The 22,556-nt window shown below is 49.0% G+C and overlaps 1 protein-coding gene across 1 annotated transcript in view; it reads left to right on the forward strand.

The window, feature by feature from the left end:
- LOC123749227 (transcription factor SOX-9) overlaps positions 1 to 22,556 on the forward strand; it is a 61,398-nt gene that overhangs the window by 14,278 nt on the left and 24,564 nt on the right. The window contains exon 2 of the mRNA XM_069305780.1: positions 4,051 to 4,587. Coding sequence (XP_069161881.1) covers positions 4,051 to 4,587 — 537 coding nt within the window. The remainder of the gene's footprint in view (positions 1 to 4,050; positions 4,588 to 22,556) is intronic.

The following is a 22,556-nucleotide window of genomic DNA, read 5'->3' on the forward strand; positions in this document are numbered from 1 at the left end:
TCAGTTCCTTCAGCCGCTCTTCATATCCCATCCCTCGTAGCTCTGGGACAAGCCTCGTCGCAAACCTCTGAACCTTCTCCAGTTTCTTTATGTGTTTCTTCAGGTGGGGGCTCCATGATGGCGCGGCATACTCTAAGACGGGTCTCACGTAGGCAGTGTAAAGCGCCCTAAAAGCTTCCTCATTTAGGTTTCTGAATGAAGTTCTAATTTTCGCCAGTGTAGAGTACGCTGCTGTCGTTATCCTATTTATATGTGCCTCAGGAGTTAGATTAGGTGTCACATCCACTCCCAGGTCTCTTTCTCGAATCGTTACAGGTAGGCTGTTCCCCTTCATTGTGTACTGTCCCTTTGGTCTCCTGTCACCTGATCCCACACACCTGTGTGTGTGTGTGTGTGTGTGTGTGTGTGTGTGTGTGTGTGTGTGTGTATTCACCTATTTGTGCTTGCAGGATCGAGCATTGACTCTTGGATCCCGTCTTTCGAGCCATCGGTTGTTTACAGCAATGACTCCTAACCCATTTCCCTATCATATCTAGTTTTAAAATTATGAATAGAGTTTGCTTCCACAACCTGTTCCTTAAGTGCGTTCCATTTTCCCACTACTCTCACGCTAAAAGAAAACTTCCTAACATCTCTGTGACTCGTCTGAGTTTCCAGTTTCCACCCATGTCCCCTCGTTCTGTTATTATTACGTGTGAACATTTTATCTATTTCCACTTTGTCAATTCCCCTGATTCCCCTGAGTATTTTATATGTTCCTATCATATCTCCTCTCTCCCTTCTTTTCTCTAGTGTGTATTCACCTAGTTGTGTTTGCGGGGGTTGAGCTTTGCTCTTTCGGCCCGCCTCTCAACTGTCAATCAACTGTTTCTAACTACTACTACTATTTTTTTTTCTCCACACCACACACACACACACCCCAGGAAGCAGCCCGTGACAGCTGACTAACTCCCAGGTACCTATTTACTGCTAGGTAACAGGGGCATTCAGGGTGAAAGAAACTTTGCCCATTTGTTTCTACCTGGTGCGGGAATCGAACCCGCGCCACAGATTTACGAGTACTGCGCGCTATCCACCAGGCTACCAGGCCCCTGTGTGTGTGTGTGTGCGTGTGTGTGTGTGTGTATGTGTGTGTGTTTATGTCCGTACATGCGCCTGGAGCATTCTTTTTTGTAATCGATTGATTTTTATATTGGTGGTGATATTTTAACTTTAGGAAAAACAAGTTAGTAAGGGTGGCATGTGTTTTCGGGTGGTGAGGCGTGGCGTGAATTAAACGGGTCTGGGGTCGAGGTGTGCGGAGACACGCTTGGGAAGCGGGAACTATGTGGCCTGTCGCAGCGGTTTCTTAGTTACTGTCTTCCACCTCCCTCCCCTCGCTCTCTGACACCAGACACCCCTTCTGGAGAGAGAGAGAGAGAGAGAGAGAGAGAGAGAGAGAGAGCGAGAGAGAGAGAGAGAGAGAGAGAGAGAGAGAGAGAGAGAGAGAGAGAGAGAGACGGGCAATTTTTTTTTAATTCGGTAACTGCGATCCATTGATTGCCTTTTTTATTTTAGCAGCTATCAGCCAGATTTTCATTTACCAAGTACTCTTGATTGGTCGTGGCGGAGAACTGCGACCAATAAGGGAGAGGGCACAAAGGAGAGGCTTATATCAGATTATTTACTGGCGGGATCATTCTTCGGTCACTCCACCCTCCTCTTCCCTCCCAGTTTAGGAACTCCAAGTGATCCATCAACTCGCAACAGAGGAAGAGGGCCTCTGTACCCCTCCCTCTCAGGGCTTCTCCCTTCACATGTGAAGCTGTAACTCAACCTATGAGGAGGCTGTATACCTCCCTCATCCCCCTCGAGACGGAATCTCCAGCCTCACTGACTGCCGGCGTGCTCCTCGAGTCTTACTACTGTCAGCTACTATCCGTATGGCTGTCTCGATCCACATTCTAGCCTTGTGGCTGTATATATACTCCTCCCCATCCCCATCCCCCATCCCCACGGTACTCAACGAGTCCAAGAGTGACCAAGAATGCCTCCTCGCTGCCCCATTGGACGTTCAAAAGATCATATAATTGGCAGTAACTATTAAAACGGTGAAGCCATCAGCTGCTGAAAATGCTTCTATCCCTTCGAAGCCTCATACTATCCTGTATGAGGGATTCAAGAGTGGGGTCAAGAGGGCTGCCACAACATCCCCCCCCCTGCCTCCTAGGATGGTCATCCCCATCCCCCTCATATGGGTAGTGAATCCACTCACACTTCAGGGTAGACAAGGAGTCTATCTTCTCATATTCGTGAGGGAATGAAACCAGTTACAAAGTTCCCGAGATCTTATCTATACCTTCTGCTCTAAGGTCACAGGTTCTAGGGGACTCTTTAATGATGTTTTTCACAGACTTTGTAACTGGAGTTCTCAGGGGTGAGACGGGTCCGTTGCCTGTCGCAAAGTAACGACAGAAGTGCAGTAGGAGAAGCAGGAATGGTGTGGTTGACTACATGTGCCTTCAAGGGTCGATCATTAGCTATTGGTCCCGCCTTCCGAGCATTTCGTTGTTTAAAAGGCAACGCTTCAGTTCTCATGTTCTGAATATATATTGGTGGTTAACTGCTGATGAAAGTGTTTGATACATCTCTGTGGGTCAATATGGTGTGGTGGTTGTGGTGTGATGGTGGTGGTGGTGGTAGTGGTGGTGGTAGTGGTGGTTGTAGTGGTAGTGGTGGTGGTAGTGGTGGTAGTAGTGGTGGTAGTGGTGGTGGTAGTGGTGGTGGTAGTAGTGGTGGTAGTGGTGGTGATGGTGAGGTCTCAGCAGGGAACCACCTTCTCTCTGTGCGATACATTTGTCCCTGTTCTCTCTCATTACTGAGCCATCAATATCCCGAGCCACGTCTTCCACCCCCTCCCCTGCTCACCCCTAGTGGAACACCCTCCCTCCAGAGGTACCTCCTTCCCACCACTGGTACCCCCTTTTCACCAGTGGTACCCATCACTGGTACCGCCTGTCTACCATTGATACCCGTCCCTAGCACCGTTCCACTGACCCACAAACATGCAAAATATTTGACTGAAGTACATAACAAAGTTTTAACAACTTTATTGACCATTGTGATTGTCTTTACTGGTTAAAATACTTTATTTTGATGCACATTTGCTTTGTAATAATATGTGATTATTTTCGTTTTTAGCGCTGTTTTGTTTCAGTTTTGATTGAGAAATGTTTGGAAATATTGGAAGAGATGAGAATGGTGTAGGTGTGGGCTTCTCATCCACCTGTTTTATGTGATGGATACACTACATTCCCACAATGCTTTCCCCCCACACCACACATACCCCCACACCACACCACACCCTACCATACCCCACCACACACCACTACACCACACTATATCCCACCACACCACACCCTACCACACCCCACCACACCACACCACACCACACCACACCACACTCCACCATACCTCACCACACCACACCCTACCACACACCACCATACCCCACCACATCACCACACACTACACCCCACCTCACCCCACCCCACCACACCCCACCACACCACACCACACCATACCCCACCACACCCTACCACACTCCACCCCACCCCACCACACCCCACCCTACCACACCACACCACACCATACCCCACCACATCACCACACACCACACCCCACCTCACCACAACCCACCATACCCCACCCCACCACACCCCACCCCACCACATCACCACACACTACACCCCACCTCACCCCACCCCACCACACCCCACCACATCACCACATCACCACATCACCACACCCCACCAACATCTTGACAAGATTAGCATCGTGCAAGCTGGGGGGTCGTAGTAAATAGGGAATGACTATTATTATCAATTTTATCCCATTTTGGGGAGAACAATTTATTGTTATGATTTTACAGTTGAACATGTGTGGGTGAGAGACTGGTGTGAGAGGAGACAGGTGTGAGCAGGGCAGATATGAGGACCAGGTGTGAGGTAGGCAGGTGTGAGGGACAGGTGTGAGGGACATATGAGGAACTAACACTCTCGTATCCTACAGGAGAATGTGCCGTCAGCGGGTTCGGACTGCCTTCAGTGGGCGTGGCCGCCTCCTCCCCCAGCCACGCCCACCTCGACTATAACGACAACGTCACGCCCACCTCCATGTCCGCCCACCTCCCGGAGGGCAGCGTGCCCCACTATGCCCGCCACGGAGCCTTCATGGGTACCTACCCAGGGGGAGGACTAGCGAGCCCCCTATTCCAGCACTACCACGGTGGTGGGGGGCCCCTACGCTCGGGCCACCACGGTGGGGGGCTCATGTATGGGGGCGTGCATCACCCCCCTCTCCTGCAGCACCTGCAGCAGCAGCAGCAGCATCACCCCCGGGGTATGGAGCCCTACCCCGGGGGAGTGTGCGGGCCCCGCTGGGAGCCCGGGGGCGGCGTGCCCCGCGGGGCGGCGGGGGACAAGGCCCGCAGGGAACAACGCATCAGGAGACCCATGAATGCCTTCATGGTGTGGGCCAAGGTCGAGCGGAAGAAGTTGGCGGATGAGAATCCTGACTTACACAACGCCGACCTCTCCAAGATGTTGGGTGAGTGTGTTATGGGGGTGTTATGGGGGTGCGTTATGGGGGTGTGTTATGGGGGTGTGTTATGGGGGTGTTATGGGGGTGTGTTATGGGGGTGTGTTATGGGGGTGTAGGGTGTGTTGTGGGGGTGTTATGGGGGTGTGTTATGGGGGTGTGTTATGGGGGTGTGTTATGGGGGTGTTATGGGGGTGTGTTATGGGGGTGTGGGGTGTGTTATGGGGGTGTGGGGTGTGTTATGGGGGTGTGGGGTGTGTTATGGGGGTGTAGGGTGTGTTATGGGGGTGTAGGGTGTGTTATGGGGGTGTAGGGTGTGTTATGGGGGTGTAGGGTGTATTATGGGAGTGTGTGTGTGTGTGTGTGTGTGTGTGTGTGTGTGTGTGTGTGTGTGTGTGTGTGTGTGTGTGTGTGTGTACTCACCTAGTTGTGTTTGCGGGGGTTGAGCTCTGGCTCTTTGGTCCCGCCTCTCAACCGTCAATCAACAGGTGTACAGATTCCTGAGCCTACTGGGCTCTATCATATCTACACTTGAAACTGTGTATGGAGTCAGCCTCCACCACATCACTTCCTAATGCATTCCATTTGTCAACCACTCTGACACTAAAAAAGTTCTTTCTAATATCTCTGTGGCTCATTTGGGCACTCAGTTTCCACCTGTGTCCCCTTGTACGTGTTCCCCTTGTGTTAAATAGACTGTCTTTATCTACCCTATCAATTCCCTTCAGAATCTTGAATGTGGTGATCATGTCCCCCCTAACTCTTCTGTCTTCCAGCGAAGTGAGGTTTAATTCCCGTAGTCTCTCCTCGTAGCTCATACCTCTCAGCTCGGGTACTAGTCTGGTGGCAAACCTTGAACCTTTTCCAGTTTAGTCTTATCCTTGACTAGATATGGACTCCATGCTGGAGCCGCATACTCCAGGATTGACCTGACATATGTGGTATACAAAGTTCTGAATGATTCTTTACACAAGTTTCTGAATGCCGTTCGTATGTTAGCCAACCTGGCATATGCCGCTGATGTTATCCGCTTGATATGTGCTGCAGGAGACAGGTCTGGCGTAATATCAAGCCCCAAGTCTTTTTCCTTCTCTGACTCCTGAAGAATTTCCTCTCCCAGATGATATGTGTGTGTGTGCGTGTGTGTGCATGTGAGTGTGTGTGTGTGTGTGTGTGTGTGTGTGTGTGTGTGTGTGTGTGTGTGTGTGTGTGTGTGTGTGTGTGCGTGCGTGTGTGTGCGTGCGTGTGTGTGCATGTGAGTGCCATCAGGATCTCTGCCATGCGCCACCACACAGCCCTCACCACCACCGCTGAAAGCTGTGCACTTGTACAAGGGAGAGACAAATAGCTGTTGATAGCCACATGTGTGAATGACGCAACATATACGTGAATAATAACGCCGGTGACATCAAGGACAGGTGTGATAGTGGGGGAGGCAGATGTGTAAAGGTGTGCAGCATGATATAAAGCCCTTTGAAAGGCACATGTATAACAGGTGAATAGATATCAGCCCGTGATATATCAAAATAGATATCAGAATAGATATCTCATCATAGTAGATAGATAGTGGTGTTAGCAGGTGTGGGTAGGAGTAGGAGAGATGTGGTCAAGAATGGCTACGTGGAAATGGGATGAAATGTAAACAGGATTAAATTGGGTGTAAATAAAAGTGGAAAATGGGTGGGATTGGCGTGGGAGGTGTGGGATTGGCGTGGGAGGTGTGGGACTGGCGTGGGAGGTGTGGGATTGGCGTGGGAGGTGTGGGATTGACGTGGGAGGTGTGGGACTGACGTGGGAGGTGTGGGACTGGCGTGGGGGGTGTGGGACTGACGTGGGAGGTGTGGGACTGACGTGGGAGGTGTGGGACTGACGTGGGAGGTGTGGGACTGACGTGGGGGGTGTGGGACTGACGTGGGGGGTGTGGGACTGACGTGGGGGGTGTGGGACTGGCGTGGGAGGTGTGGGACTGACGTGGGAGGTGTGGGACTAGCGTAGGACTGACGTGGGAGGTGTGGGACTGACGTGGAAGGCGTGGGACTGACGTGGGGGGTGTGGGACTGACGTGGGGTGTGTGGGACTGACGTGGGAGGTGTGGGACTGACGTGGAAGGCGTGGGACTGACGTGGGGGGTGTGGGACTGACGTGGGGGGTGTGGGACTGACGTGGGAGGTGTGGGACTAGCGTAGGACTGACGTGGGAGGTGTGGGACTGCCGTGGGAGGTGTGGGACTGCCGTGGGAGGTGTGGGACTGCCGTGGGAGGTGTGGGACTAGCGTGGGATTGACGTGAGAGGTGTGGGACTGCCGTGGGAGGTGTGGGACTGCCGTGGGAGGTGTGGGACTGGCGTGGGAGTTGTGGGACTAGCGTGGGATTGACGTGAGAGGTGTGGGACGGCCGTGGGAGGTGTGGGACTGGCGTGGGAGGTGTGGGACTAGCGTGGGATTGACGTGAGAGGTGTGGGACTGCCGTGGGAGGTGCGGAGAAGTGTAGGGAGGTGACGAGGGAGGGTCAGTATCAGTAGCACTTGAGAGCCCGGCGGAGCGACGATAGCGGACAGATAGCCGAGGGGGGGAGGGGAAGAGAGATAGCCGGCGCCGGTGATAACCTCTTCCCCGCCCACCTGCCGCCGCCCACACGCCCACACCACCAACATACACGCCCACCACCGCCCACACGCCGTCAATCTCCGCCCACGACTATACAGCCGGGTCCACCCACCCAAACCTGAACCCACAGGAACGTAACTTAACCTAAATGATTCCATTTTGTCATGTAAACATATCTAGGTGAGTGCACGTTCACACGTACACACACACATACATACACACACACACACACACACACTGATGGCTGAGTGGACAGCACGCTGGATACGTATTCCTGTGGTCTGGGGTACCTCTAAGTATTTTATACGTCTGTATCATGTCCCCACATCTGCCTCCTCATTTCTAACGTCGTCAGGTTTAGTTCTTTCAGTCTCTCTTCGTACCTCATCCCTCGCAACTCTGGGACGAGTCTCGTTGCAAACTTCTGCACTTTTTCGAGCTTCATTGTGTGTTTTTTTAGATAAAGACTTTAAGATGGAGCGGCATACTCAAGACTGGCCCTCACATGCGTGTGTGTGTGTGTGTGTGTGTGTGTGTGTGTGTGTGTGTGTGTGTGTGTGTGTGTGTGTGTGTGTGTGTGCGCGTGGGACCTTATCAGGACGGCGCGTGCCCTGAAACGCGTTTATCTGCCTCTCTACATCTCCTTATCTGACGTCCTCCTCCCTCACCCCTCCCCCCTCTCTCTCTCTCCTCCCTACCCTCTCCCTCATCCCGTATCTTCTCCTCCGTCCCTCTATCCTGTCACACACACTCCCCTGGCCCTCTCCACCTATTCTAATTCTCTCTCTTAACTGTATCTCAGAGAGAGAGAGAGAGAGAGAGAGAGAGAGAGAGAGAGAGAGAGAGAGAGAGAGAGAGAGAGAGAGAGAGAGAGAGAGAGAGAGAGAGAATAGACAAAGAGAAAGGATACAAGGATACATGTCTCCCACCATGTATTCCCCGTCATCCCGGACACGTGCCTCAAGAAACCCACCACAGCTGCATTAACAGTGCCATCTCTTCCACCTGTAGAGACAGCTGGAACTTCACCACCTGTAGAGACAGCTGGAACTCCACCACCTACAGAGACAGCTGGAACTCACAGCTGTTCAATGCTTCACGTATATGTAAGGAGCTTGAACGCGGGACCTTGTAGACGTCTCTGGGTTTCTCCCGCCTCTCTCTCTCAGTCTTTATGCTTGAGCGAGCCACCATCGCGCGTGACAATGTCTTCGGTGTGACTCGAAGTCTGGCTAACGTCTTAAGCTCAACATTTTAAGACTTTCTATGGCCATTGAAGAAAGTCTATGATTATTTCGTGAGTTGCTTTGGCCATTGAAGAGTTTATATGGCCGCTGAAGAGCTTCTATGGGCATTGTAGAGTGTCTATGATCGTTTCAACTGTTTATATAGCCAGTGAAGTATTTCTATGCCATTTAAAGAGTTCCCATATGGCCCATTTCAAGAGTTTTTTTGGCCATTTTATCCTGTGTCAAACCACAGTTTACTGGTCATCTCTGTTGAGTCTTAAGATGCAGTCTTAAGATGCAATGTTTCCGTCGCATAACTGTAATTCAAGAGACGAAATGTAATTCACGTATCGAGAGGTGAAAGTGAAACTACGATCCATGACCCAACAACTGGCAGAATATATATGGAAAGTCCTTGCGGAGATCTGAATCACAATTGGAACACACCAACAAACATGCATAACATAGGACTTCCGTCAGGCTTCAGTATAACGTAGCCCACTAAGCAACGTAGCCCACTAAGCAACGTAGCCCACTAAGCAACGTAGCCCACTAAGCAACGTAGCCCACTAAGCAACGTAGTCCACTAAGCAACGTAGTCCACTAAGCAACGTAGCCCACTAAGCAACGTAGCCCACTAAGCAACGTAGCCCACTAAGCAACGTAGCCCACTAAGCAACGTAGCCCACTAAGCAACGTAGTCCACTAAGCAACGTAGCCCACTAAGCAACGTAGCCCACTAATACAACGTAGTCCACTAAGCAACGTAGTCCACTAAGCAACGTAGTCCACTAAGCAACGTAGTCCACTAAGCAACGTAGCCCACTAAGCAACGTAGTCCACTAAGCAACGTAGCCCACTAAGCAACGTAGTCCACTAAGCAACGTAGTCCACTAAGCAACGTAGTCCACTAAGCAACGTAGCCCACTAAGCAACGTAGCCCACTAAGCAACGTAGCCCACTAAGCAACGTAGCCCACTAAGCAACGTAGTCCACTAAGCAACGTAGCCCACTAAGCAACGTAGCCCACTAATACAACGTAGTCCACTAAGCAACGTAGTCCACTAAGCAACGTAGCCCACTAAGCAACGTAGCCCACTAAGCAACGTAGCCCACTAAGCAACGTAGCCCACTAAGCAACGTAGTCCACTAAGCAACGTAGTCCACTAAGCAACGTAGCCCACTAAGCAACGTAGTCCACTAAGCAACGTAGTCCACTAAGCAACGTAGCCCACTAAGCAACGTAGCCCACTAAGCAACGTAGTCCACTAAGCAACGTAGTCCACTAAGCAACGTAGCCCACTAAGCAACGTAGTCCACTAAGCAACGTAGTCCACTAAGCAACGTAGCCCACTAAGCAACGTAGCCCACTAAGCAACGTAGTCCACTAAGCAACGTAGTCCACTAAGCAACGTAGCCCACTAAGCAACGTAGTCCACTAAGCAACGTAGCCCACTAAGCAACGTAGTCCACTAAGCAACGTAGTCCACTAAGCAACGTAGCCCACTAAGCAACGTAGTCCACTAAGCAACGTAGTCCACTAAGCAACGTAGTCCACTAAGCAACGTAGCCCACTAAGCAACGTAGCCCACTAAGCAACGTAGTCCACTAAGCAACGTAGCCCACTAAGCAACGTAGTCCACTAAGCAACGTAGCCCACTAAGCAACGTAGTCCACTAAGCAACGTAGCCCACTAAGCAACGTAGTCCACTAAGCAACGTAGCCCACTAAGCAACGTAGTCCACTAAGCAACGTAGCCCACTAAGCAACGTAGTCCACTAAGCAACGTAGCCCACTAAGCAACGTAGCCCACTAAGCAACGTAGTCCACTAAGCAACGTAGCCCACTAAGCAACGTAGTCCACTAAGCAACGTAGTCCACTAAGCAACGTAGCCCACTAAGCAACGTAGTCCACTAAGCAACGTAGTCCACTAAGCAACGTAGCCCACTAAGCAACGTAGTCCACTAAGCAACGTAGCCCACTAAGCAACGTAGCCCACTAAGCAACGTAGCCCACTAAGCAACGTAGTCCACTAAGCAACGTAGCCCACTAAGCAACGTAGCCCACTAAGCAACGTAGTCCACTAAGCAACGTAGCCCACTAAGCAACGTAGTCCACTAAGCAACGTAGTCCACTAAGCAACGTAGTCCACTAAGCAACGTAGTCCACTAAGCAACGTAGCCCACTAAGCAACGTAGCCCACTAAGCAACGTAGTCCACTAAGCAACGTAGCCCACTAAGCAACGTAGCCCACTAAGCAACGTAGCCCACTAAGCAACGTAGCCCACTAAGCAACGTAGCCCACTAATACAAGAAAGAGTTAGAGAACCTCCAGAGGGAAATCAAGCAGCTGTTAGGCGCCCAAAATACTCTCATCCCCCCTCCCATCTTCTAAGACCCCCTCACTCCACCCTCCCATCTTCTAAGACCCCCTCACTCCACCCTCCCATCTTCTAAGACCCCCTCACTCCACCCTCCCATCTTCTAAGACCCCCTCACTCCACCCTCCCATCTTCTAAGACCCCCTCACTCCACCCTCCCATCTTCTAAGACCCCCTCACTCCACCCTCCCATCTTCTAAGACCCCCTCACTCCACCCTCCCATCTTCTAAGACCCCCTCACTCCACCCTCCCATCTTCTAAGACCCCCTCACTCCACCCTCCCATCTTCTAAGACCCCCTCACTCCACCCTCCCATCTTCTAAGACCCCCTCACTCCACCCTCCCATCTTCTAAGACCCCCTCACTCCACCCTCCCATCCTCTAAGACCCCCTCACTCCACCCTCCCATCTTCTAAGACCCCCTCACTCCACCCTCCCATCTTCTAAGACCCCCTCACTCCACCCTCCCATCTTCTAAGACCCCCTCACTCCACCCTCCCATCTTCTAAGACCCCCTCACTCCACCCTCCCATCTTCTAAGACCCCCTCACTCCACCCTCCCATCTTCTAAGACCCCCTCACTCCACCCTCCCATCTTCTAAGACCCCCTCACTCCACCCTCCCATCTTCTAAGACCCCCTCACTCCACCCTCCCATCTTCTAAGACCCCCTCACTCCACCCTCCCATCTTCTAAGACCCCCTCACTCCACCCTCCCATCTTCTAAGACCCCCTCACTCCACCCTCCCATCTTCTAAGACCCCCTCACTCCACCCTCCCATCCTCTAAGACCCCCTCACTCCACCCTCCCATCTTCTAAGACCCCCTCACTCCACCCTCCCATCTTCTAAGACCCCCTCACTCCACCCTCCCATCTTCTAAGACCCCCTCACTCCACCCTCCCATCTTCTAAGACCCCCTCACTCCACCCTCCCATCTTCTAAGACCCCCTCACTCCACCCTCCCATCCTCTAGGACCTCCTCACTCCACCCTCCCATCTTCTAAGACCCCCTCACTCCACCCTCCCATCTTCTAAGACCCCCTCACTCCACCCTCCCATCTCCTAAGACCCCCTCACTCCACCCTCCCATCTTCTAAGACCCCCTCACTCCACCCTCCCATCTTCTAAGACCCCCTCAATCCACCCTCCCACCTTCCAAGACCCCCACACTCTCACACAGATGAGGATGATGAGGAACAAACTACCAATATAAGTCTATCAATATAAATCCTTCCATAAACAGCTTGGAAGCCTGAAGAGTACGACATAGCAAGACTCTCGAGTACGACAGGGTACGACTCAGCAATCTACCATTGAGGAGTTCAACAACGAACACTTCAGCCTCCTTAACCAGTAGACGCCAGCCAGCCGGCTTTAGCATGCCGGCAAAGCCAGCCGGTCAAAGGAGACCCATCATTGATCCGGCAAATCTCACTGATAATCACTTAACTCACTAGATCAATGACTTCCAAGACGTGAAAGAGAGAAAAAGAGAATTCTTGTTCGAACGTGCGATAAGACCCTCGTGTTCTCTGACGTCTTCGTTGGACGAAGAGCTTCGTCAACGATCTGTCGCTACAACGATGCCATCGCTACCCAGTTGGCTCACGACTTCGAGGGCCACAAAGAGGACCACCATCGTTGGCTTCTCTACTGCTGAGAGAAGCAGAGAAGTCTCTCTCTCTCTCTCTCTCTCTCTCTCTCTCTCTCTCTCTCTCTCTCTCTCTCTCTCTCTCTCTCTCTCTCTCTCTCTCTCTCTCTCTCTCTGCATGTGGTATTTCCGTCCCAGCGCCGTGAGAGACAGGTGTTCCCGCGCAAACCCAGCAATCAGGCAGAGTTGACAGGTGCGTGTCTCGCAGGGATCACCACCTGGGCTCCAATCCTGCTTCTCCAGTCAATAGAGAGTTTATAATATTTAAATTATTCATATAGCTGCGGTTTTCCCATGTTGTTATTTACCTCCCCCCCCTCCCATGACACTAACTCCCTCCCACTCTCCATCATTCTAGCTCCCTCCCACTCTCCATCATCCTAACTCCTCCTCCCACCGGTCTCCATCATCTCATCACTACTCGTCTCTTCTCCCTCAAACAGCCATGATATCCTCCTCTTTCTCTCCCCCACCATGGGGCCTCTCCCCCACCGTCAACTCCCTGCTCCCCACCGTACTGTAATGACCCCATTCTCAGTCGTCTGCACCCCCTACCAGTACGCACAACCTAACTCACCTCGTAGTAAACCCCCCTTCCCTTTACTCCATTCCCGCCCCTTCCCTTCACCCCTTCCCTTCGTCTCAGAGTTATCCCCAACTTTCCCATACCATTCCACCATCACTCTTTCCTTCCAGTACATCCTTCCATCTTTTCTCTCACTATCATTCCTCCCCCATACATCCCTCTCCTCTCCACACCCTCCCCATTTATTCTTCCCGTAGCGCCAACCCATACATACCCCATCCCCCATACACCCCCTCGCCCCCCCCCCTCCTCATGCATCACTCATGTCCCTCCTTCCTCACCTCCTCATTCTTCCTCTGCGGTTAATGACCAACAAAGTTAACCTTAACTCCAGGGAGAAAACTAAGCCCCTTACTCACAATAATATAACTAAGCCCCTTACTCACAATAATATAACTAAGCCCCTTACTCACAATAATATATTTACTCTGTATAACGGAAGAACACAGACATAGAACAATGCAGAGGAAGTAGTTGAGTCAATAAGATGCACAATAGGGGGAGGGGGGAGGGGGGGGGGGAATGTTATATAAATGGAGATATGAAAGAGGTGGAACATTGCTCAGATGCTGCATATAATTTTATATCATATATGTTCTTATAGTGTGTGTGTGTGTGTGTGTGTGTGTGTGTGTGTGTGTGTGTGTGTGTGTGTGTGTGTGTGTGTGTGTGTGTGTGTGTGTGTGTGTTTGGCTCTTGATTTATGATCTTAATCTCTTTTGCTTCTCTGGGGTCTTCCCTCTGTCACTGATTCTCTCTCTCTTTGTCTCTCTCTCTCTCTCTCTCTCTCTCTCTCTCTCTCTCTCTCTCTCTCTCTCTCTCTCTCTCTCTCTCTCTCTCTCTCTTTCTCTCTCTCTCTTTCTCTCTCTCTCTCTCTCTCTCTCTCTCTCTCTCTCTCTCTCTCTCTCTTTCTCTCTCTCTCTCTCTCTCTTTGTCTCTCTCTCTCTCTCTCTCTCTCTCTCTCTCTCTCTCTCTCTCTCTCTCTCTCTCTCTCTCTCTCTCTCTTTCTCTCTCTCTCTCTCTCTCTCTCTCTCTCTTTCTCTCTCTCTCTTTCTCTCTCTCTCTCTCTCTCTCTCTCTCTCTCTCTCTCTTTCTCTCTCTCTCTCTCTCTCTTTGTCTCTCTCTCTCTCGACAAGTTCATCACCATAACAGGTGAACAATAAATCAAGTGGCTATATTTGAGCGTGGCACACATATGGCTCTATCTTCACATTATATCTAATATGAATGTAACCTAACTCTAGTTAGGTAACCTAACCAATTTTTAGTTATGGTTGCAAATACAACCGTCGGCAGGGCCACGCTCTGAAGGGAAGGGAATTGTCAGGGGGGAGGGGGGAAACGCCAAGCCATTACAACTATATAGCACTTGGAAGGGGTCGGGATAAGGATTTGGGATGAGACAGTGGGTAAAGGAATGGTGCCCAACCACCTGTGGACGGTCGGGGATTGAACGCCGACTTGCATGAAGCGAGGCCGTTGCTCTACCGTCCAGCCCAAGTGGTTGGGCAACCACACTATGAAGCGAACTGTTTTAAGGAAACAAGTCCTAACTTGTAAATTACAACTAGGTATAATTTCAGCATAATTTGATATGAGAGGAACGTATCTTTGTTCCTCTCTCTCTCTCTCTCTCTCTCTCTCTCTCTCTCTCTCTCTCTCTCTCTCTCTCTCTCTCTCTTTCTCTCTCTTTCTCTCTCTCTCTCTCTCTCTTTCCTCCCTAAGCCACACCCTCTTCCGTCAAGATGGCATTTAAAGATATAGAGTTTATTATTTGTATTATTTCCGACGCCCATCCGCTGAGTACTATATTAATGCCGCTCCCTCTCTCTCCTCTCTATCATTACCATGTCCTTCATGTCTCTTATTTTAGCTACCATGCTGTCTCTCTCTCACACATTTCTCTTCACCCTCTTCTTGGTGCTCTCTCTCTCTCTCTCCCCTCCGTCTCAGGTGCTGGGACGGACAGACAGAACAGACAGACGGTGAAAATGCATATCACACAACACCGTCAGTTGAGGGTGGGCGTTTCGACAGCTTCCGGGGTGGACCTGGTAACCTCCGCTATCGCACTATCTCGCCTGACAGCTCCCCTTTTTCCCAGGACCACAGCGTATGTCCCGGACAACTGCAGAAACGTACCATAGATTTAGTGTCATTATACTCGGCGTTAACAGAAAACGGAACACTGAGCGCTCTTCCGTTCTAAACGGCCCGTGTTGACAGCAGTTCTGATTCTTTTTCTGTTTGATATCATATATAGCATAAGAATATACATTGTAACGAATAAGTGGGGCTTTAAAATAATGATACTAATACTACTTACTTACTTAACACTTACACACGCTCATGAACGAAAATACAATGAACACAAATGGCAGATAATAATGAATGTGTATGTGTGTGTGTGTGTGTGGGGGGGGGGGGGGGGGTTCACCCTCCCGTAAAATAGTAAGTAATTCTGACTTCAGCTCAAACAAAGTGTAATTAATTCCATATTTTTTGCAGCCTTATGATTTGGTTGAATATACAGACACCGCGGTCACCTTAAGGCCAAATGATTAACTACCTAATCTAACCAAACCTTACCTAATCTAACCTAACCTAACATAACCTAATCTAACGTAACCTAATCTTTGAAAACCTAATCTTCCAAACCCTAATCTTCCAAAACCTAATCTAACCAAACCTAATCTAACTAAGTCATTCATAGCCAAACTTAACAAAGTACAACTTATTCCAAGTTAACTAACCCTAACTTACCCTTCTAAAACTAACCTAATCTTACCTAACTTAACCAAACACGACTTTGATGAACAAAATAGGCTCCATTATCCCCGAAAATTAAACGAAAAGCCATTCGTTGTAAACATGGCCAAGACAACTGAGAGAGTGTTTACAGGTCATCCACGGTGACGGTAAATCATTCAAATTTACATATTCGAGAGTCTTAATAAATTCTCTACATTATTTCGTCATTACATATGTTCAGTAACGTCAGCGAGCCAGTTACATATGCCGGTGACCTCAGAATATAGGGAGGGGTCGGGGGGTCCGACAATTACCCCTCGCATAAATAATACAGATAAGTTACCCCTTAACGGCTTCCCGCTTAAAATGTCGCGTTTTCTATAATCATTGACGAAGAGGCATTTAATTGGATATTGATTAACAGGACGATCTTAAGTCAATGATGGAGGAGGAGGAGGGAGAAAATGAGGTTAAGGGTGATGGAGAGAGGAGGGAATGGGGAGGGAGGGAGCAGGGCGGGTACATGAGGCTGTGAGAGGAGGTGAGGCAACAGGTGAGGGCTGCTGTTAATTAAATCAGAATGTATAATGTCCTTGGCGCACCTGACATCCGCCGCCAGGGGTCTGTCATGGTAAACACAATATTCCCCCTTCCCTCTGACCCTTGTTTCTTTCCCTTCCACCTGACCCTCGCTTCTTCCCCCTTGAATCTTCTCCTCCTCCTCCTCTCCCTTTCACAGTCATTTCCTGAACCTCATCTCTTCATTTTAATATTTCCCCTTTTATTGTGTGTCATCTTAGTGCTTTTTTTTCATAAGAATGTCCTTGATTTGTACAATGTCGTCATGTCAACGACAACAACAGCACCTATAAGTAACCCGGATTTATCCCGCCACGACGTTCCTTCCCCGAATCAGCGGGTATTTTCCGTCTGTCAAAAGCGGACGGGGATCCTGACAAGGGGCGCCGGGAGCTGTATATGGCGACAGAGAACTGGAGAGAAGAACTTAATAGGAACGCAATTACCATTTCAATTTCTTTAATTAAATTTGTTTTCATTCTTTGAGTCTCCTGTCGATTACCTGATCTGGATTTAATAATTCTTTCGTACGCGTCGGGTATTCAATAAATACGCCGTAGCGCAAGTCCCTCGGTGGAGGTGGTGGTGGAGAGGCAGGTGGTAGTGGTGGAGGTGGTGGTGGTGGAGAGGCAGGTGGTAGTGGTGGAGAGGCAGGTGGTGGGGAAAGCCACTGGTGGTGGTGGTGTTGGTGGGGGATGCTACTGGTGGTAGTGGTGGTGGAGTCACCGGTGGTGAAGGAGCTGCTGGTGATGGAGCCACAGGTGGTGTGGGAGCTGGTGGTAGTGGTGGTGGTGGTGGGGGAAGCCACTGGTGGTGGTGGTGGTGGTGGGGGAAGCTGGTGGTGGTAGTGGTGGTGGTGGTGGGGAAAGCCACTGGTGGTGGCGGTGGTGGTGGGGGAAGCCACTGGTGGTGGTGGTGGTGGTGGGGGAAGCCACTGGTGGTGGTGGTGGTGGTGGGGGAAGCCACTGGTGGTGGTGGTGGTGGTGGGGGAAGCCACTGGTGGTGGTGGTGGTGGTGGGGGAAGCCACTGGTGGTGGTGGTGGTGGTGGGGGAAGCCACTGGTTGTGGTGGTGGGGGAAGCTGCTGGTGGTGGTGGTGGGGGAAGCCACTGGTGGTGGTGGTGGGGGAAGCCACTGGTGGTGGTGGTGGTGGTGGGGGAAGCCACTGGTGGTGGTGGTGGGGGAAGCTGCTGGTGGTGGTGGTGGGGGAAGCCACTGGTGGTGGTGGTGGGGGAAGCCACTGGTGGTGGTGGTGGGGGAAGCCACTGGTGGTGGTGGTGGTGGTGGGGGAAGCCACTGGTGGTGGTGGTGGGGGAAGCCACTGGTGGTGGCGGTGGTGAACGCAATGTTGAATGAAAAGAAAAAAAAACACTTTTTAATTCTGCCACGTGTTAAGGTCAGGACAATATCCGGTCAGCTGCCCATACATTCCCAGGATAAACACACATCGCGTCAAACATACTGATTTTTGTGTTTTTTCCCCTAAAACCTAAGTTTGCTACGCGTAGACAGAACTAACAACATCTTCAAGCTTCAGGAAGCTAGGCAATGCTAGTCTGGAAATTAATTAGATCAAAGCAAACCTGAACATTTGAAGATAAGCCTTGAATACATGCTTTAATAATTCTTTCAGATTTTAAGCTGCTCGTGCATGAGGATGTCCTTGTCTGTCCGGGTTGAAAAAAATAATGACGCTTCCGGACGAGCTCGGGTCCTCCACCCAACACTGTCAGCCTCCCTCTGTCTCTCTCTCTGTCTCTCTCTCTCTGTGTCTGTCTCTCTCTCTCTCTCTCTCAGCCTCCCTCTGTCTCTCTCTCTCTCTCTCTCTCTCTCTCTCTCTCTCTCTCTCTCTCTCTCTCTCTCTCTCTCTCTGTCTCTCTCTCTCTGTGTCTGTCTCTCTCTCTCTCTCTCTCAGCCTCCCTCTGTCTCTCTCTCTCTCTCTCTCTCTCTCTCTCTCTCTCTCTCTCTCTCTCTCTCTCTCTCTCTCTCTGTCTCTCTCTCTCTCTCTCTCTCTCTCTCTCTCTCTCTCTCTCTCTCTCTCTCTGTCTCTCTCTCTCTCTCTCATATCTTTCTCTCTGTCTCTCTCTCTGACTCTCTCTGTCTGTCTCTCTTTCTCTCCTTTCTATCTTTCTCATTTTTTCTTTCCCTCTCTCTTTCGCTTTCCATTTCTTCTCCTCTCTGTATCTTCAATCTCTTTCCCCTCTTCCCTTTCACGCCCTTTCAATGTCTTCCTACTCTCATTTGTCTTCTATTCCCTTACTCTCTCTCATTTTCCCCTGCCCCCTTCCCTTTACTTTTATTTCACTCCTCTTCCTCTTCCTTCTCCCTTCTGCGCTCTCTCTCTCTCTCTCCCTCTCTCTCCTATGTCCAGACATATGACTTGGGTGTATGTCCTCCCCAGGCTCAGTATACAGTGAAGTATACTGTATACTGAAGCTCAGTACACAGAGGTCACCCAGCGACTCCTATATACCCACACTTATAACTCACTCGGGCAATATATCTTATCATTACCATCACTATCAAGAGGTTACTAATACCACCACTACCACCATTACTACTACCATCACCGCCACCACCACCACCACTGCTACCACCATCACCCGTAAGTCGCAACGTAGCAAAATAAGGTGCCAGGGGGTCCAAGAGTGCCACACAGGCTACATAATGAGGGCGATGTTGTTGGTCATTAGTGTTGGTGGTTGGTGAGTACCAGGTGACCCCCTCGCCAGGGGTGGTGACCCCTTCGCCAGGGGCGGTGACCCCCGCTGGTCAAAGGTGACTCGCTCATGAAGGCTGATGTTGTAAGCCAGTGGTAAATCCTCCCTCAGGAGCGCCATTAGCTGCAGGTGTGGAGAGGCAGTTGACATCTGTATGTGCTTGAACGTATAGTGTGTGTGTGTGTGTGTGTGTGTGTGTGTGTGTGTGTGTGTGTATGTGTGTGTGTGTGTGTGTATATGTGTGTGTGTGTACAACAATACAATATGCACTATCCAACCCCATGTCGTTAAGAAACAGGCAAACTAGTCGACTGAAAACAATCATGACCCCAAGAGCAGAAGCTCAACCTCTCTCCCCTCCCCCCCCCACACACGCACACATAGCTAACTACCCAAGTACCCCCAGTGGGATCTAACTGGCAGTTGGCGGGAAGACGGGTGTCCACGGTGGGCGCCAATGACCCCCCCCCACACCAATTTAAATCCGAAACAAACAGTCAAGTGTCGTTTATCAAGTGTCGGATTAACGTGTAAAATGACCATGATTGAGGGGGTCGTTTGCCCTTATAGTATAGTTTAGTTATATCCCCTTAGGGGTATATATATATATATATATATATATATATATATATATATATATATATATATATATATATATATATATATATATATATATATATATATATTTATATATATTGTCTATGTATTTAACACTTTAGTTCATTTATGAGGCCCCAACACCACCACCACACATTTCACAAGTCACTTTTCAAGATCCTTCAGAAATTTAAAACCTAAACATCGCCAAAGGAACATTATATATAACAATAATTACATAACACCAAAATGACTTAACAAGCAGGTGTCAGAGAATGACTGGGCAAGACTCCCAACCATCACACAGTTGTCGAGGATGGATAATCTCAGCATTACACGCTAAGAATTTAATAGCCATCATACTCTTATAGTATTTACCTATAATCTATAACATTTAAGAAAGTTTATGGGGGCTTTTCTATCAATATTTTTGAGTGTTTTTTTATATACAAAAATGTGTTAAAACTCCCAAGGTTATATATATATATATATATATATATATATATATATATAGGAAGGGAGTACCACCTCTAGCTGGAAGAAGGGGGACCCATAGCCTCGGAGGAAACCACGCATAACGCATTAGAGGGAATGTTTAGATCCCCTCCAATACAGTTTCTGTGTGCTTTTCTCCTACCACCCCCTTCCTTGAATATTTTTTGTGCTTTATTATGCATTTGATGGTTACAAGATATACATGGGTTGATACAAAAATAATAATGCAAAAAGGTGCTTAAAGGTTATGGATCTCTTGAAGAACACAACAATGGGAAACATTGATGAATGTCACAGACGGGTTCGATCATTGTTGCAAGTCAAACACTTCTTCGAATTCCTCTGAAGTTGGACTAGTGCCCAAGACGCAACAGGCATTTCCCCTTTGAATCGCAACACTGAGGCGCTGGAACAAGAAACTTTTTGCTCTCTGGTCTTTTGTAGCGCTGATCAATTTGTCCCCCAATTCCTTCAGGAACTTCAATGCACATTTTCCCCACGAACCGAGGGTCTCCGAGCCGATCGGAACAAAGCTGTAGCAGTGTGCTAGACCTCTGTATTTAATAATTTTCTGCGATTCCCTGAAAGAAGCAGCACCACCGCTTTCACGTGTGCTGTAGTGGAGGTAGGTACTGGCCAGTGTGGCAGCGCACGTGTAGTCCCATACCACTTGCTTACCATCCTTCCAAGGTAGCAAGGTGACCCCATCAGGGCGCTTCTGAGGGTCGTTAGGTCTGGATAAGTGTGGTTCTCTTTGTGCCGGGCAGCGGGCTGTGGCGAGGCTCCTCTTGATGATGTCGTTGACTTCTTCATGTCTTGCAATTTTACCCTGTGATTTACGACATACCAGACCATGACGACCATATTGGTCTGCCATCGCAGACCAATATATATATATATATATATATATATATTGTTTAATATGACCGAAAAAGTGAGATTAATAATTCTAACACGAATTTTCTCAATATTTCTTGTGTTTCTTTTTACTGACGATGGTAATTGAAAAATCAATTCACCAAAATTCATTTTTATTTCTAGTCTGACGCGACGCTTGAACGCGTTTCGTAATAACTTATTACATTTTTAAAGACTTTAGTTTACACACACACAACTGTAACCTGAAAACACTAAACAGAGTCTTACTTATACTAACACTAAACAGTCTTATCCGTCTTACTTATACTCGCATCTGGGTGAGGTGATATGGTGCAACAGTTTTGGGTGAGGTGAACAAACTTGTGACAAACACAAGACGGAACACGAAACAATGGGTATTAATTGGATTAGAGAGCATAAGAATGGAAGTAACTGCAGAGGGCCTATTGGCCCATACTTCCCTTGATGCTTCTATATTGGAGCGGAGTCTTGAAGTGGGTAGAATATAGTTGTGCATTAATTGGCTGTTGATTGCTGGTGTTGACTTTTTGATGTGTAGTGCCTCGCCGATGTCGAGCCGCCTGCTATCACTGTATCGATTATTTCTGTGTTGTTTGTTAAGACTTCTCTGGTGATGGTCTGGTTGTGAGAGGAGATTATATGTTCCTTTATGGAGCCCCTGTTGCTTATGCATTGTTAATCGCCTGGAAAGAGACGTTGTTGTCTTGCCTATATACTGAGTTCTTTGGGGCTTACAGTCCCCCAAGTGGACATTTGAAGGCATAGACGACGTTGGTTTCTTTCAAGGCATTCTGCTTTGTGTCTGGAGAGTTTTCTATGAGTAGGTTGGCCGTTTTTTTTGGTTTTATAGTAAATCGTCAATTGTATCTTCTGATTTTTGTCTGTAGGGATAACGTTCCTATCAACAATATCTTTCAGGACCCTTTCCTCCGTTTTATGAGCTGTGGATAAAAAGTTCCTGTAAAATAGTTTAATAGGGGGTATAGGTGATGTGTTAGTTGACTCTTCAGAGGTTGTATGGCGTTTTACCTTTCTTCTTATGATGCCTTCTTATGATATATATATATATATATATATATATATATATATATATATATATATATATATATATATATATATATATATATTTATTTATTTATTTATTTTTGCTGAAGGTTATTGTTCAAAACCTTCAGGTGGAGAGCCAGGTTGAAGGTGGGAGTTGTGTCCATGGTGTTGTGTCCAGAGTGTTGTGTCCAGGGTGTTGTGTCCAGGGTGTTGTGTCCAGGGTGTTGTGTCCAGGGTGTTGTGTCCAGGGTGTTGTGTCCAGGGTGTTGTGTCCAGGGTGTTGTGTCCAAGGTGTTGTGTCCAGGGAGTTGTGTCCAGGGTGTTGTGTCCAGGGTGTTGTGTCCAGGGTGTTGTGTCCAGGGTGTTGTGTCCAGGGTGTTGTGTCCAGGGTGTTGTGTCCAGGGTGTTGTGTCCAGGGTGTTGTGTCCAGGGTGT

The sequence above is a fragment of the Procambarus clarkii genome, chromosome 56 (assembly GCF_040958095.1).
Source record: "Procambarus clarkii isolate CNS0578487 chromosome 56, FALCON_Pclarkii_2.0, whole genome shotgun sequence".
Lineage (NCBI taxonomy): Eukaryota > Metazoa > Arthropoda > Malacostraca > Decapoda > Cambaridae > Procambarus > Procambarus clarkii.